Raw genomic sequence first — 17,101 nt, 5'->3', positions numbered from 1 at the left:
AAGTCCTAACGGACTTCAAAATGCAAGCAGCTAAATTATATCGAATTAAGAACATCGCACATCCGATACTATCTAAGAGAGGAGCATGGTGTGTTAGCTAGAGAGGGTTCAACTAAAAAAATCAACTTCTTGTTCGCTAAATTGACCAACACTTAAATAACCGCCAAATTGCTGCAAAAGAATCGTTTCGCTTTTAAAAAACTGTATATTTTATTTAAAAGAAAGTCAATCCGTCTTTGGGCAACAAATGTACATGGTTAAATGCCGCGTTTACAATGATTCGCTTCCAGTCGCATTCTCATTAATTTCCATTAATCTCTTTTATGTTTTTCAATTATTTATATTTTCATTTTATTTTGGTTGTAAGTACCGTTACGGGGGATGGGCTTTTTTTGGAGTTTTTGTTGTTTTATTTTGCTTGTAATTGTTGTTGCTCGATTCAGTAATAGTAATTTTTTGTTTCTTTCGTTTCCATATAAGCGATACTATTTTGGTTCAAGTCCTTGTGGTTTTTTTTCGTTTGTCGTATGTACATATTTAAACTAAATTAAAGACTATAAATTACTAGTTTGTTTGTTTGCTTTGTGTGTCGTGCGGAGTGGTGGGGTGGGGGAGGGTGGTGTCGTGAATATCGCTTTTAATTGTGTTGGTGTGTAAGTACAGTGTGTGCTTGTGTGTGTGTGTGTGTGTGTGTTATAATAAATATGTATCTCTATGTATAAGAAATGCCTTAAGAGCTAAATACATACATACAAAGCTGCTAGGCAGAGGGATGGGATGGGAAGGAGTTCAGGGTAGGGCGAGGATGGTGACAGATAGTAGGAGTAGGATTAGAAGTAGGGGAACGTGGGGTTGTGGGGCATAGCAGCTGCTACATATAGATGCGCGCGGAAATTAACTAACATGCATACACATATACACATAAGCATATACACATATATATATATATAGACATATCTCGATTATACAGATAAAGTTAGAGTTAAAGCTTAAGCTACAGTTAGAGATAGTGGCTAATGGCTACAGGAACTAGTGCTAACTCGTAAAGTTATAGCTGCGCACCGCCCGCCCGGGCGTGACCAGCTCCACCTTAATGTTGGCCGTTGCCGTCACCTTGGTGGTGTTGCTGTCCGAGTGCGTCGTCTCCACCGTCACCTCCGGCTGCACAACGATGCTCTGCAGTTCTGGTGGATACTGCTGCTGTTGCTGTGCGGCCTTGTGGTACGCGGGTGGCGGTGCTCCATACGAGGCGGGGCGTGATCCCCCGCCGTGCTGATAGTTTATGTTGTTGAAGTTGTTCGTTGTCTGTGTCGGCGGCGGCGGTGCTGGTGCACTCCAGTCGTTGTGCATCTGGATGGAGGAGTTGCTGGACTTCCAGGACTGCGGCTCCTCCGTGATGGTCGTCAGCGAGGGATCGTTGATGTTGACGTCTTTGTGGTAGTGGTGCGCCTTCTGGCAGTTGTTGCGCGACGACGAACGCGAGCCGTTCCCACTGAACGACTTGTTCGAGCGCTTGCTGCTGCGCATGGGCAGGGGCGAGGGCGTGGATATCCTATCGGGATGTTCCAGTGGCACCAGCTCCGCCTCCGGCCCCAGCATGCTCAGCAGAATGGGGAAGACCACCAGGCTGTTGCATGCCCCCACACAAAGCACCACAATCAGCAGGAAGCAGAAGTGGCGGATGACAAACTCGAAGGGCGATGTGGAGAGCATGAAAACTGCCACCCCAGAGGTGAGCATTCCATGCACCAGCGGACCCAATGACAGTTGCATGGCCAGATGGACGCGGCGCTGACGATTGCCCACCGATGTCATAAAGCCCTGAGGAGAGATCAAAGGTTAGATATTGTTTGCAGCCATTGGGCAGATTGAGGACTCACCAGGGATATGTGCACATTGAAGCAGAGCATCATGCCCACGCTCAGTATTAGTATGACTGCGGGTATGGCCGACAGCTTTATGCCCAGCAAGGTCATGGCCCCAAAGATCTGTGCCAGCGAGGCCAAAACACTGAGTATCACCAGCACGGCGGCCCAAACGGACAGCAGCAGCAGCGAGACGAGCACCAAGGCAGCCAGCAAAACACACGCCAGAATCATGGCCAGCGAGGAGCGCAATGTCATGTACTGCTCCCAGAAAATGAAGGGAATGCCTGAGGATGCAGCAGAGAGATTGGGTTAGCTTTGGAGAATACATTTCTTGATGGTTTTGGACCTACCGGAAGGATAGTTGGGCAGTCCAAAGCCCTCGAACTTGACACTCAGGTCGCGTATGTGGCCGATCAGGGTCTTGATCTGTGAGGTGTCCGTGAGGCCGTGCAGATAGAAGGGCATCTGTGCATAGACCAGTGGCAGGCTCTTGGGTATCTTCAGGTCATACTCGTTGGGCGCATGATAATACTGACGCGGTTCTGGATACAGTTTGCCCTGCAAAAACAAAAAACACAAAAAGAGTTAGCTTTTGGGTGTAGAAAAGGTGTTAAAAGGACGTACCTGGGATGCACCATAGGCAAAGACATCGTTGGTGGCCCAGGCAGAGAGATAGTTGTAGAAGGCCTTTGGATTGATGATGCCATCGCTGAAGACCAGCCGATTCGTCTTCACCAGCTCCTTGTCCACCGGATTGTCCACATGGCCCGTCTGCACGATCAGCTTGTAGGCCAGGATGGCATCGCTGCTGGCATTCGGGTACCACACCTCCTTGTTCAGCCGCCCATCCCGAATCTCATCGTCGAAGATGCGCTGCAGATTTTTCAGCCAGTCGCGGAACAGCAGCAGCCAGAAGTCGGGCAGGCCTCCATTATCATTCTTGATGACATGCGGCACCCGGACGAAGGCGTCATGGTAGTCCCTCAGCAGCTGCTGCTGCGTGGGATACTCGAAGTTGCCCTGCGTCACCGCGTACATGCTGTAGAATCCGAAGAGGCGCGTCTGCGCGTCCAGGAACTTGTGCTCGTTGCTGTGCTTCGGCACCAGGTCAATGATGTCGAGGCCATCCTGCAGCTTGGTGGAGGCGTACAGACTGAAGATCAGCGCCACCAGGAAGCCCATAACGGCCAGAAACTTCACCCAGCTGCGCATCAGGAAGGGTGTGTAGTAGTCGAAGGCAAAGCTGGACAGGGAAAACGACGGCAGGGAGCTGCTCTTGCTGCTGCTGCTGATGCTGCCAGGCGTTGCGCCGCCGCCGTGCTGCTCCAGTAGAGGATTTTGGGATGGTGGCGGCGGAGGGAGACCCACGCGGCTGTTGTTACAATTCTTCACGTGACGCGCTCCCCGCAGGCTATTGTTGTTGTTCATCGGCATGACCTTGGGCTGCTCCTTCCACACGGGAAAGCAGCAGCAGAAGATGTCCGCCCGGCCGGCAGTGCGCCGTCGCAGATCGAGCGAAATCATGGCCGGAAAGACCAGCAGAGCAGCCGCCAGATTGAAGCACATCACGATGGCTGCCTGCAGGCAGAACACCTTTAGCGCCGGCACCGGAATGAAGGCTGCCGCGAAGAAGGAGCCGGCCGTGCTGCAGGCGCTGAAAAGGATGCTTGGTCCGACCTTCTTCAGGATCAGCTTGGTCTGCTCTTTGCGATTGCTCTCCGCATAGGCAGCCGTCAGCATGAAGATGTGATCCACGCCCAGGCCCAGGGCCAGGAATGGCACCACCTGAGTGCTGGCCGCATTGAAGACGATCCCCATCAGGGCACACAGACCCAAGCCAGCTGCGGTGCTGAAGCACATGAGCAGCACACCAGCGACACCCACGCTGCTCTGGCCCCGGACGGGATCACGCCACCGGAGAAGCGTGCAAAATGCGTAGAGAACGGTGACAGCTACTCCAATGACGATGCTTAGGGCACTCGGGTGCGAGAATTTGGCCAGAATGTCGTCAAGGGCGGCCGAGCTGAAAACGTAGATGTCATAGTTGGCGGAAATGCGAGACTGCTTGCGCAGCAGGAGCTCCACTTCGCGGGAAAAGTTACGCTGCCAGGCATTCAGCACTTCGGCGGCCTTCTCTTGGGTCCAGCCGATGTGGTGCACCTTGTAGTTGTCCTCCCACTGGTCGTACATCTCCTTCTCGGTCATCAGCTGCACCACCGTTTGCAGGGCCTGAGCCTTCTTCAGGTGTCCACTGCGATTCCGCTGTGCGCCGCCCACAATCAGCTGCTCCGGCCAGTGCATGTGCTTGGCCGCATAGCCGTAGCAGCCGCCCGACAGTATGGCCCCCACATCCGGCGGCGTGGTGCTATTCTTGTTCGGTGCCGTCTCCGGGCAGTTGGGATTCAGCGGATTGAGGCAGGGCTTCTCCATGTATCCGCTGCCGATGGCCGCCCGCTTCAAATACTGCTCCACGGTCTCGAAGTCAAAGCTGATCTTCTGGTCGGACATCTGCTGCTTCATGAACTGCATCACCGACGCGGGGTTCAGGGTGCTCCACATGAGGCGTTGATTAAGGCCACTGCCAGGCGCATGGAATGTCGAAACGTAAGATTAGACAACTGGAAATACTGGAAACTATTTCTAAGGATTACTCACGGAATGTTCACGGGAAACTCTGGTCCCAGCAGCTGGCTGCCCTCCCAGAAGCAATCCAAAGGCGTGATGATCGAGCACGGTATCAAATGCTTCAGTATCTGCTCGATGTAGTAGTGTCCCTCGAAAGTGGGCGTGGTCGGGGAGTTGCACATGTCGCGCAGTCCCCACTCGGCGTCGTACATGTGGATCTTGACGGCGGTGGCCTTGACCAGCACCTCGAGGTGGGAGAGCAGCGCCTGCGGATGCAACACCGAGACATTCGGATCGTGGGCCGTCTGGATGAGCAGCTGATGCGTGGAGGACTCGTCCTCGCCGATGGTCTTTTGTGTGTACGCCAGCTCCGACTCGAGGCGGCCGCCCTCCTGTATCCAAAGCTGGTGCACCTTAGAGTGGATCTGGGCGCTCTTCAGGCCCACACAGAAGGTGCTCAGCACCAGGATGGCCACGAATAGCACCTTGCCGGCATGCTTCTGCACGGAGCTGCCGAGCGTTTCGAGGTGGGACTGGAATACTGAACGCAGATAGATGGCCGTCCGGCTGCCACGCGCTTTACCCTGCAACGAGCGAGAGAGAGAGAGAGAGAGAGAACGGAATTAGTTTCCATGGATCTTGTCGATTTCGTTTCCCTTTCGGTGGATGCCATAAATAACGCATTAAAATTATAACGAAACAGCGTGTGGCCCGACGCAGCCATATAATTTATTTGTGTGTTTCTCGTGGCATCGCATCTGCGAGAACCGACCACAGAGGGAGCAGAGCAGCCGCCAAGCAGTCCCGATGAAACCATCATCATCATCATCATCATTCCCATTCCCAATTCCAGCGGACCCGGCGGGCCCAACCCAATATCCAGCCGCAGACATACAAAAACAACACAAGACGCCGCTGTCGCCGACGACGTTGCCAGGCCGAAAAAAAGAAGCGAACCTATAATCGCCTGCTTGGGCAATTGGATCGATCAGCTAGGGGCCTGGCTTTCTGGCTTTCCTTTCCCCTCCTTTCTCCGCTAATTTCGTGCCTGTTGCAGCGCCTGCACGAAAATTGTGCCCACCGTTCCCAAAAAAAATAATAATGAGGCGCGCGCTAACGCTAACGTCTCAATCGAAGTTTGAGTCAAACAATCATAAAAACAGTGGGTCAAGGCTGATAAAAACTGCATGGAAACATTCTTTAGATTGAAATCTTAAGGTGATTCCAATATTATTGATAGCGTTGTGTTGAGTGATATGGGCAACTAAATTCTATATTGATTCCACATCTCTGCCAATTTAATTAAAACGAGAACATAAACGTGTATAAATTCCACTCAAGTAAATCTATCCAGACCCACTGTACCCGCAAAGGCGCACCCACAGCAGGAACAGAACAGAACGGAACGCATTCCACACAAAACGAGACCGAAACAAACTCGAAAGTTCTCGAAGTTTAGCTCTCTTCTTTGATCGCTTTTCAAAGATTTTTCTCCAGCCAGAACCCAGTGGAAGTAAAGTCAGGTTGTTGGTAAAAAGCAACAAACAAAAAAAAACCAAAAAGAACATAGAGAGACGAAGCTTTAAATGCCCTTATGATTACCGATTGCTGTAATGCTAGTTCGAAAGAAGCAGAGAGAGCCACCAGACGGAGAGGATATCACTCTCTGCAAGAGTATACAAAAGATGAGTTAAGATCGGGAGTGGCTGCAGAGGTGGACAGTGGGAAGGAGCCATCACGGAGTGCCTTTGTTGTTGGGTCTTTGAGCATTTTATGACTACCGTTAAGATAGAGCGGGAGTACCACATAAATAATCCACGCTTAATGTCTTTGTTTGCTTCTCTCTCTCCCGCTCTATCCTCTCTGACAGAGTGGAAGTTGGAGTGGGATAGGCTGCACTTCCTGCCGTCGACGCCACTGCTCCTGCTGCTGTTTGTTTATGCAAGAGAGTACGCTGCACTTCCGCAAAGAGAGAGGGAGCGAGAAGGTAAACGCAAAGAGAGAGCACATCAAACGCTGCGCGTTCGATTTTGTCGCCATTAATTAAGTCATTGGCGGCGAGTCCCCTTTGAGACACTCTGAGGCTGCCTGTGCGCCGCCTGTGGCGACCTGTTCGTGGAAATTTTCCATAACATAATAATGTTGTATGCTCCTCGCCGCTCCCTTTTAATACAGCTGCTGCTTAGGTGCAAGAGCGTGAGGAAAACAAAAGCAGGCAAGAGGCATAGTATTCTTGGAATTGTTCCCTCTCTCAATCTGCCGCCCCTACAGAGGGGGAGGCAAACCATTTCTGCAGAGGCAGTGGGCCCCGAGGGGGCAGCCATAGCTAAAAATAAACGCAATCTAGATTTGGCCAGGTATTCCAGTGCGCCTCAAACTGTGCGATTATTGAGCCATCAGCCTGGTCGCTTACTGTTAACGCTTGTCACTCAGTCCTCTCTCATTCCTGCCTCTCCCTCGCTCCGTATCTGTAATATGATGCTCAACATGTTGCATGCACTGTGTGTGTGTGTGCGCGTGTGTGCATGTGACCATGTCATCAATCTTGTTGTTGCTGTTTTTTCCCTACGGCACACACCCCCCGAGGCTGCCTAAGGCTCGTTGTGAGGAAATGTGTCACAAATTGATTTATGACCAGGCCTTTTTCCTGAAACCGTTCCTTTCTGGTGCTCTCTCTCTCTCCTGGAAACGTCTTCATTAGAAACTAGCCTCGCCTCCAGGCAGGAGCCTGCCTTCTTAATCCCGCTGGACTAAGACCCCAGACGAGCTTAGACCTCGGATCCCATGACGAATCGCTCAGAAGGAGAAACAGAGATGGAAGTAGAGAGCTAAATGCAATGGCAGGTGCAAGTACAGAAGAATGGTACCACTTGGGAAGAAAGAATAAAGATGGTTTCTGGGTTATTTATTGATGCCTCTTTTTAGGTTATATTAAACATCTAAAAACAAAAAACATAATTATATATTCCCCTTTAATAACAATTTTCAATCAGGCATCAATCAATCAAAAGAACCGACACATCATCCGCCATAAAATCAAATTTCCCCTGGGCTGTGCCGGGCGGCCCCCCACAGAGTTTGACTACTTAATTACACGGTCCCGGTTCGGGAGGGAGCCACTCCACAAATATGAACACAAAAAACTTTTCCATGCCTTTTGGAAATCGAAAAACCACTTGACCGGGATATGGCGCGTCAAGCCATAAAATATGAGCGCACCCAGTTATGCCGCAATAAAAATCGAATGCAAAACAGCAAAAAGATACAACAAACAGTTTTTAGCATAAAATGAAATTCAATATGGCAGACCACCCAAAGGCAAAAGGCAATGAATATGAATATGAATAGTGACTGAATGTCTCTATAGAGCCTCTATAGAGCCAAATATGTATCTGCCATTGCCGAGCAAAATTTATGGGCTACAGTTTGTCCGAAGAAAGGAAAGAAATTACAGGGAAACATTGTAGTCCGCACCTGCTTTTTAGCGGGAGCGCAGCTTTTGATAGCTGACAAAAGGATGGTTGGATCGGATCTGCTCTATTTATGGAATCCATTGTCTGTGTGTGTCATGCCCCCCAGCCCAGCACACTGCACAGCTTTCCCATGTTGCTCACGTAAGCGTGTGCCATAAAACTTGTAGCTACCATAAAAGTTATATGCCACTTGATAACGTTTTGGAATACGAAATCCCCGACATTGCCCCATCCCATACATTTCCGATCTTCTCCTCTTATGTCTCTGTATATCTTATGGTTTTTTCTCTTTAGTATCTGTGTTTTTTTTATCTCTTTCCTTTGGCATTTAAATGGAGCTCTGTGCTTTTATTTTCACATGCCATTCACACAGCTGCGGCAGCTGTCAAACGGAATGGGAGAAGAAATGGAAACTGCGTCACTGGGAAGACGGTTTAATGTCTATTTTAAATGGGTTGGTGGGTATTGGAGGGAACTTGAAACAGATCTGTGAGGGGTATATATTTACACTATTCCAGTCTCCGCTTCCCTACTCTCCCTTGGAGAGTAGCCAGCCAAACGGCAACTACAAAATGGACTTTGACCGTCTTATTTTCTCTTCGACTGCCGGAAAGTAAATTGAATTTGCAGCAATTAAAAGAGATGCACAACTAAATGAGAAACCGTTGAATGCAAATTATCGCCTGCCGCCGATTTATGGCGCCCCCAAAACGTGACTAGCAAGCTGTTTGCCGAATTTATTCCCATTTCATGCTCTTCTTCAGGTTTTTCGATTTTGCTTTTTTTTAGACCGAGACCAAAAATTTGCATGCCCATAAAATGGAATCGTTAAAAAAGGTTTGAAGGTCATTGGAGCAGTGCCTTTTTCAGATCAGGGGAAGAGAGAGACAGCCAGTGAGCCGAGGTGAGAGGTAAGCCGAGGCTGAATTTTTACAGTTATGTACATAGCTCCAGCCAGCAGTGCCAGGTGCAAAGGAGAAACAGGGATAGCGAGTGACCGCACCCGCAGCTGTTGCGCCTGAAGAGAGCTCATGCAAAAGCTCTCTTGCTACAGTCTCTCGAAGAAGTAACGCCACTCAAATTTCAATATTATATGGAAATAATTTCCACCTGCCCAACAAGTTGCAGGAACAATTTTATTTTCTTGATTATTTTCAGACGAACATCGAAAACACAACAACCCCGGGGCTACCTTTTCGGCCTACCTGGCCGATTCATCCGTCCTCGCTGTCGTCGCAGGTACACACACACGCACTACTCGTACTCTGCGCCGACCCGAGACGAGTCGTCCGAGTGGAGTCTTCGTTGTTGTCCGGACCGCTCTGTCTGTCCGTTAACTGCTTTTTTAGTGAATTCCGTGATTATTGCTTGAATGTTTCTTTCCGGTATTCGGGCCCCCTCTCTTCCATTCACTCGCTCGCTCTCTCGCATTCTCTGTGTCTGCCTGTCTCTCCCTGGCCAGTGTCACTGTGTGTCTCGTCTGCTTCTTCTTGTACCTTTTTGTGTACCTTTTTTCGTTGTTACTCTTGGTCATAAGGTTCGGTCGGATCGGTTCGTCTCTTCTCTTCTCTCCTCGTTTCGTCTTGTCTCTTTATTCGGCTTGGACCGGGTCGGACCGGGCCGCGTGCTGTGTGGTCGAGTTAATGTCTTCATAATTCTTCTGATTTTTCTTCTCTCTTTTGTTGTTGCTGTTATGTCTTGCTACGTTCGTTTCTCGTTCGTGTGGGCCCGGCAGAAAGACGACTGATGAAGACAATAACAGTTTTATGTGCGGCCACTCCGAGCCCCACCCCCCCTCTGTTGGGAGCACACCTTTGGCTTTGCCTTTGGCCTGCACGAACCTGGCCCTAATGAAGACCAAACTGTGGCCGAGTACGTATCGTTTTTTTTCGTTTTTATTTCGAGTGTTTCAGTCCCCTCGCCAGCTGCTGCGGATGCCACGCACACGAACATCTCTATAGAGAAGTGTGTGTGTGTGTGTGTGTGTGTGTGTTTCGGTGGCCACGAATCACTTGATGAAGCTGTCAATCGTTTGGATCCGATACCCATGTGGGTGTGATGTGGGCCATTGGGTACTGCTCTGTGTTTGTGGTATTAAAGGCGGGACAACCAGGATCGATAATGGGCCATGGGATTACGTAGAGAGAGAGGGAGCAATACAGAGCGTTGGTATTTATGAATGAAGGAACATTATGACTAAGACGACCTTTGAAATTCGACTAAGTCTTATTTAAATAGTTTCAAAAATAAGTTTCTTTATCAAATAAGAATCCCCATAACTTCCCGTGTTTACATGGAAAAAACCCTTTTCAGATACCCCACATTTTGAGATTAGAATGTCCCAGAGTCATGTTCTGTTCGTGTAAGGAAAATTCGTAAGGAGAATACATATGTATTTCTTGGAAGAAGACCGTTTCTAGGCGTACACTTCCATTTCCACGGTCCTTATGTTGTTTTGCTTTCAACACGCCCAGCATGTCGAATTACCGTTAACTTGTTAAGCACTTCCTCCCTGTGTCGCTTCTATATCGGCATCTCTATCGCAGTATACCGGCCCGGCCCGGGGCCGTCCCTCTCTCGTGTTTACCCACTCATGGAGTAACCGTAAGCCGGAAATGCTTGTAGGCGTGAGATATCTTCATCGACATTTTTGTCGGAGCCTTCTGGGAAGCGAACGAAGCATCGATGAATCTATTCCACCCCTGCTGAAGGGGAATGGCAATTTATGCAGGTATCTCTCCATCCATCCATCCATTTCTCTCTCTCTCTCTCTCTCTCTCGCTATCACAGTGTGTCACTCCTCGAGCGAGTTTGCCCAAGGATTACTCTCCACTCCACACTCCACTTGAGATCCCGACTCACCCTCGCTTTTGCTTTCGGTTTACTCCCTTTGATCTTTTCTGGCATGCCTTACATGTACTTGTACTCTTTGTCATTTGGCATATTTTGTATTTCATATTATCCTAGTTCTACTCCTGTCTATTGGAGGTCGCCCCATGATATCTCCTCCATGAAAATATCACCTAACAAATATTGATCGAAAGTGTGACAATGATTTATTTGCCTTACACCTTCCCCACGCTCGAGATCTTATCTATGAGATAACGATCTGGAAATTATAATATTTGACTTACGGTCTCTGAAAGTCAATAGAAAACGTTATCGGTGGCTGTAGTAGAGGTTGAGGTCTTGATTTAATATTTGTTTTACCCACATGGTGCTTTGGGTGAGGTTGGAAGATACAGAAATATCTGTATCCTTCGAATAAGGAATTTATTTAAGCTCTGTATGCCCCATGTAGCAAGTAAACAAATGTCTTCTCCCACCATATTTCTTACGTTATATTCCCCACATCTTGGATGTTTGTCCAATCCATTAGGATCCTCTGCCTGAATGACAATTTCAAAGTTTGTGTAACTGAGCTACTGGTTGTGGTCTTCTTCGTTCAACTTTGGTTTTTTCTCGTTTTGGCCATGTCAATTTGAGAAATGTTTGCCCATTGTGTGTGTGTGGATGCCACAAATATTTGTGTTTGTGTTTGTTTTTCATGGGCAGTTGTGAAAAGAGTGCGCCGGATGGAAGGGGGCAATGGACAGTGCAGTGGACAGCGATGGATATCGCGGCATGACTAAACAAATTTATTGCCTACTGCCAGCAGCGGCAGCAACGTGAAGACTTCTTCAAAATGCCGCCAATGTTTCCCAACTTCCTGTGCAAAGTGTGTATCTGAGTATCTCTCTCTCCCTCTTGCTCCCTCTTGGTGTGAGTGTGTGTTTGCTTTACAATTGGCACAGCAAACCGAAGAAAGAGGGTGGGCAGAGGAGCCGCGACAAGCGATTTCATTCATGAATTTATACGTATCTCATAGATACAATACAACGAGCTCAATCCTCGCTGATCGACGGCGTACATGGCCTGCATCGATAGTGCGGCATTGCCTTTAAATTTGAATTCAGTTTGGGTTTGTCCGGAGGTTTTTTTGAGACACCTGACAAATACATATCTTTATAAACGGAATTGCAGAGAGCTTTTCAATGTAGGGAAAACTTTGGATTTCTCCGCCTCATCACATATTATGTATAAATTGATTAATGAACAACAAAAAGCTGACAAAATTGATTCCCAAGTTGTGACGGCCTTTGGATAGAGTAGAGCATATTTCTTTATGCTCGGCTTCATTTGGCATTCAGATCATGTGGGCGCAACGTCATCCCCTCTTCAAAGTCCGCCAGCCAGCCAGCAAAAGACCTCCCAGTAGCGCAAAAAAAAGGATAAAATAAATAAAAATAATAATAATAGTCACGTTGAGTAATTTGCATAGTCCCCAAAAAAAAAAAAAAAAAAAGCAAACGCACTTTGACAGCGTTGTGGCTGTTGTTGTTGCTTGGACGTGTGTGGTTCGCTCGGTTCGTTAGACAATTTTAATGTCTTCATATATTTCGTTAAATTGAGTCATTAAAATAAATCGCCATGGACGATGCTCGATGCGCGATGCCCGATGTCGATGACTACGACGACGACGATGACGGCGCCATCACGATCGATCGTTTGCTGCAACTTTCCAGAAGAGTTTAGGGCAGGAGAGGACCACGTTACAGCAGTGCCCCCAAGAGACTTTACGAGAAATAATTGAGATACGAAGAGAAGTCAGAAAGCGCACAGTTGCAGGAGGAGATGTAGATGGAGAAGAGGCAACAGAAAAACAACAACAGAGCAAGACACGCCACGCGGAGCGGCAGCAAACAGCAACAACCGGAGACCAGCAACATCCAGAAACAACCATGATGAAGACATCAAGTTGTAACAAGAAAGGCAGGCCTATCCTCGATGGCGTCGAAGCTTTAGATACCCTTTCAGGTCGTACAATTTTGTGGGAACTTATTCTGGCATGACCAGAGTGTAGAAGAAAGAGAAGCAGCGGTAAAGGTGGGGGGATACTGACACTGGAAAGTGCTGCAGCAACAACAAAGCGCGTGCGTCAGTGAAATTTTTCATTCGGTTTTATTTCTTTGTGCCTTTGGGCCACCCGTATCGAAGCAACTCGCCTCGCCTGCCACAGCCCCGTCTACATTTGCACCAGCCGCAACAACAAACAAAAATGCTTTTTGCTTTTGGCAATGATTGTTTACAGTTCTCTTTTTTGGGTTCAGTAATTGATGGAATAGCGAATGTAGCACACCCTTTCCCCGTTTACGCATAATGCTTTTTAATAAGCCCGCGCTGCATTACGTCACGCATCCTTCCACTCAAGCCGCCCAGAAGTGAGAGCATTCCCGACAAAAGCCATGCTACAACAAGAACGCATTCCATTTGAAAGAGCATCTGCAGCGGGGGGTGAGACACAAAGAAAGAGAGAGAGGGATAGACAGCAGCAGCACGTACGAAACGATTCGACTCTCGCGGAGAGCTCTGAGAAGACCAGAGCCCGCGCCCACCCATGTTGGGGCTGACTGAGGCTGCGGTTGCTCACACACACACACACACCCATACACATTAAAGCAAACAGCATTGTTGTTTATGATTATACCCTCGCGGAAGGTATTCCTATTTTGAGCATATGTTTGCAGGGCAGAGACTAAAGAAGGTCGAAAACCATATCTAAAAGATGCGTATCTTTATATACAGTATGTATATTCTTTAGAATGATCATCAGTAGTCCCTCAGTTAAAGGGCTATTGGCAGCATTCGATCTAAGTACTTTCGATATCGTTTCGAAAGGGTATTAAGGCTTCGGGACCACTTGTTTGAATTCCTTTCTTGTTTTCGTGTTGTGGTTTCCAAAGCTTTTTGCCTTTTTGGAAGGCTGCTGCTGCTGCTGCTGATGTTGCTATTGCTTTCCCTTGGATCTCCTGCTGCCACACAGACCTGATCTTTGCTGTTTTTGGCGCTAGCTGCAGTTGCAGTTTCTGTTTCTTTCCTTATTTTACGGTCAGACCAGACCCCAACTCGACTGCACAGTAGCGCCAAAGTAATGAAGTTGTCTGTGGAAATGTCTGTCCCTCCGAATCCAGATCTTGAGCCCTGCTGTGTGTGGCAGACCATACAGAGGAAATAGTCATTTTGACTCTGACATGAGAAGGATTGGCTTTAAACATAATGAAAACAAACCTTCTTTCTTGATGCCATATTTTAAAGCGTACAAAATGTATTTTTATAGAACTAATTCCTCCACGCTCTTTAGCCATAAAAAATATAAAATAACAAATTTGCATATAAGCCGATTGGCAGCATATTTCGCATAGATTTTTGCTAATCACTGTAATTAATAGGCTGACTTGTCTGGGGAACAGACAGCTCTATTAACCAGAGGCGACCCAGAGGCAGACCCGGGCAAACGAAAACGAAACAAAGCGAAATGAAACGAAAAATTATTGCGAGAGATATTGGCAATAAAATTTATTGGAGACTGTCTCCACGGCTTAATGGCCGCATTAAGCAAAAGTTACATGGGGCAAAGGCTCAATTGTTGTTGCTGTTTTTGGTTGATTTTGACCACTTACCTTATCAATTTGATCGAGCGCCACTTGGGCATCCACCCAGCTGGTCCTTATGTACAGATCCGAGAATAATTTCTCATCGACTACGTCGCCGTGGGTGTCCGGTACGCGGGGTAGGCTGTCCCTGTCCATGGCTTTATCTTTAGCTGTTTTAGCGCTAAAACGTGAGGGAATCTCTCTCGCTTTCGATATACAGTGCCTGCTGTCTGTCTGCGACCTGAGGTGTAGACAGATACAGTGCGTGCTGTGGAATTGTCTTCGCTTCTTTATTTGATTAATTTTTCGTGTGTTTTAGTAATTTGTTTGGCTGCATTTTGCACCGCACGCTGCATTCCCTCTAAAACGAGTCGACACTCCTCTCTCTCTCTCTCGCTCTCTTGTTATCTGTTCTCTCCGCAGCGTTGTGTATCTCTGGCCTCTCTTTTGTGTTGTTTGGTTTTGTTGTGATTGCTGGCTTCGTTGCTCAAGTCTTTTTGGACTCGGATTTTGGTTAGATCGAATATCGGGTTTTATCTACGGATTTGCTTCACTCACGGCCGGCCATTTGGGCACATTTTGTTGGGAAATTCGATGAATTTTTCACACATCATTTACACATGGAAAAGCAAAGCGCGTACGCGACAAACGGACGCCTCACGTTTTTCTTTGCAGCTCGTTTTCTTTGCCTTGCTCTCTCACTCTCTCTCTCTCTCTCTCGGGTTTTTGTTGCTTCGCGGCCAAGAAATTTGTGTTTGTTGAATATACTTATTATTATTATTTTTTAATCATATTTTTGTAGGTGATATCAACGTACTTTTCTGAATTCACAAATTCTACACTATTTTTCTGGTGTGTCCGACGCGGTCGACATTTTCATTCACGCTCGGTTCAAAAAGTTATTCATTTTATTTACGAATAGATTCAATGGATTCAATGTGGCGGTAGAAACCATACTGGCTTGGTTTTGTTGTCATATCGTGAATGGGGAATATTGCCTTATTGTGAACGTGCGCATAAAAGGTGCGCGAAATAAGCCAGCTTACAAACAGAAATACCCTTGATCAATATGAGCACAGAGTCCCACAGAAATATACCAAAAATAATATACGTTCACACTTAAAAACACTATTCCTAGATTTTGATCTTCCATTTAATATTACCAGCTAGTTAGAGCTCTTAACACAAAAACTATAATTTTAATTGACTAAGGAAGGAATTCTCCTCAAGATTTACCAGTTTTCATGGCTCTCTTTTATTGGATTTTTTACAAAATAAGGGTTTCTCCGCAACATTCAGAGGCCCCGAGCGTTTTGAGAGAGTGTCTCTCAGACAGTGTGACCGCGGAATTATCGATAGAATATACGGGCAGACCCTCGAAAATATACCAAAACATACCTTTCCTCTCCAAAACATACTGTAAATATACCAAATATCTTCAAAAAATTGATTTGAGAATGAACAGTGCGAGGGTAGATCGAGAGATTTGTCTTGACTAATACCGAATGGGATTTAGCGAACATCTATTTTAGTTTATGGACTGTTTGAATGTTGAGAGACGATCCGATTAAAATACATCTTTTTATAAAATTGTAATGGTTCGCTCATTTGTGTATGTATACTTCGTTACTAAGATATTTATTTTACAGATATTTAAGGCATTGAACTGACTTGGAGTAGTCGGACATGGATAAATCCAATCGGAATTTCATGCGAATCAAGAATACCATATGCACCCACTGATGAAACCGAGCAGTGGCAAAGCAGAGGGGTGGCAGAGGGGCGGCACAGGGGCGGCAGTATGCCTGCTCGCTAATTTCTATTGTTGGTTGAGACGACCACCCAAAAGTTTTTGATTGTTGTTGTAGCGGACCACCCAAAAATACATTTTTTGCTGTTGTTGTTGCCTTCATTAAACTCAACGACCGGCATTGTGGGTGGTCTTCGCGCGACCGGGTTTCATCTCTCAACTCTCCTCCCCCCCTGGTTTGTTGCCGCGGCCTTCAGCGTCGACGTTCGTTGGCGCTGAGCAGCAGAGAGGAGCATTTATTGTCTGTAACTTTTGCTTATGTAGTGGTGGGGAGCGCGTGCGTGGCAGGCTTTGGCGCTGGCTGTGTGAACTGCTGGCAAATTTGTTAGCTTTGCTTTGCAGTTGCTGTTTTTTTGCCTCGCTGTCTGTTTTTTGCATGGTCTTTTAATACTATATAATGAAACAGGATGTTTTTGTTATTCGCTTTGTTTTTGCATCATCTGATCCCCCTCTCCTATCGCGACTGTGTCCGAGTGTTTTTGGACCACACCGGACCATAATTTATCGCAGTAATTTGTATACTAATTTTGGACGATAGCAATAAACAATAATAATAAAACTAAAAACATCCCACCAAAAATTACAAAATAATAATGTACTAAATATTAAACTATCATGAAAATATTGAATTCATTTTAGAATCACTTCCCGTTGAAAATTTTTTGTTCGAACACCAGCCGAACAACACACAGGGCACATCGTCTTAAAATTTATGAATGAAACTGTATCTTTTACACGGCTAGTACCCCTTCTGCCATCTCCTCCCCCCGCAATGATAACCACACAGTGCACGACTTCCCCGCTGGTTTCCAACAGTAACAATAACAAAAACAACACCAACAAAAAACATCC

At 46.9% G+C, this 17,101-nt stretch overlaps 1 protein-coding gene and 1 long non-coding RNA gene across 2 annotated transcripts; one reads left to right on the top strand and one right to left on the bottom strand.

The window, feature by feature from the left end:
• Nucleotides 1–349: 349 nt before the first annotated feature.
• LOC117592302 (protein patched) lies at nucleotides 350–15,388 on the bottom strand. The gene is made up of 6 exons (XM_034285971.1): nucleotides 14,467–15,388; nucleotides 4,524–5,077; nucleotides 2,493–4,446; nucleotides 2,219–2,426; nucleotides 1,881–2,152; nucleotides 350–1,821 (listed from the first exon to the last, which is right to left on the bottom strand). The coding sequence occupies exons 1-6, from the start codon at nucleotides 14,593–14,595 to the stop codon at nucleotides 1,036–1,038; spliced, it is 3,903 nt and encodes a 1,300-aa protein (XP_034141862.1). The 5' UTR covers nucleotides 14,596–15,388; the 3' UTR covers nucleotides 350–1,035.
• A 600-nt stretch (nucleotides 15,389–15,988) lies between these two features.
• Nucleotides 15,989–16,370, top strand: LOC117591901. Its single transcript, XR_004574498.1, has 2 exons — nucleotides 15,989–16,031; nucleotides 16,089–16,370. It is a non-coding gene; the product is annotated as an uncharacterized LOC117591901 (long non-coding RNA).
• Nucleotides 16,371–17,101: the final 731 nt, after the last annotated feature.

The sequence above is a fragment of the Drosophila guanche genome, unplaced genomic scaffold, assembly GCF_900245975.1.
Source record: "Drosophila guanche unplaced genomic scaffold, DGUA_6, whole genome shotgun sequence".
NCBI classification, from domain to species: Eukaryota; Metazoa; Arthropoda; class Insecta; order Diptera; family Drosophilidae; genus Drosophila; species Drosophila guanche.
The sequence above is the reverse complement of the archived record's forward strand: the minus strand, read 5'-3'. Positions and strand labels throughout refer to the sequence as shown.

Coding starts and splice junctions, on each gene's coding strand:
- LOC117592302 (XM_034285971.1), bottom strand. CDS start 14,595: ATGGACAGGGACAGCCTACCCCGCGTACCGGACACCCACGGCGACGTA. Junction 2,427..2,492: donor TTGCCTATGGTGCATCCCAG/GTACGTCCTTTT, acceptor TTGTTTTTGCAG/GGCAAACTGTATCCAGAACC. Junction 2,153..2,218: donor ACTGCCCAACTATCCTTCCG/GTAGGTCCAAAA, acceptor CTGCATCCTCAG/GCATTCCCTTCATTTTCTGG.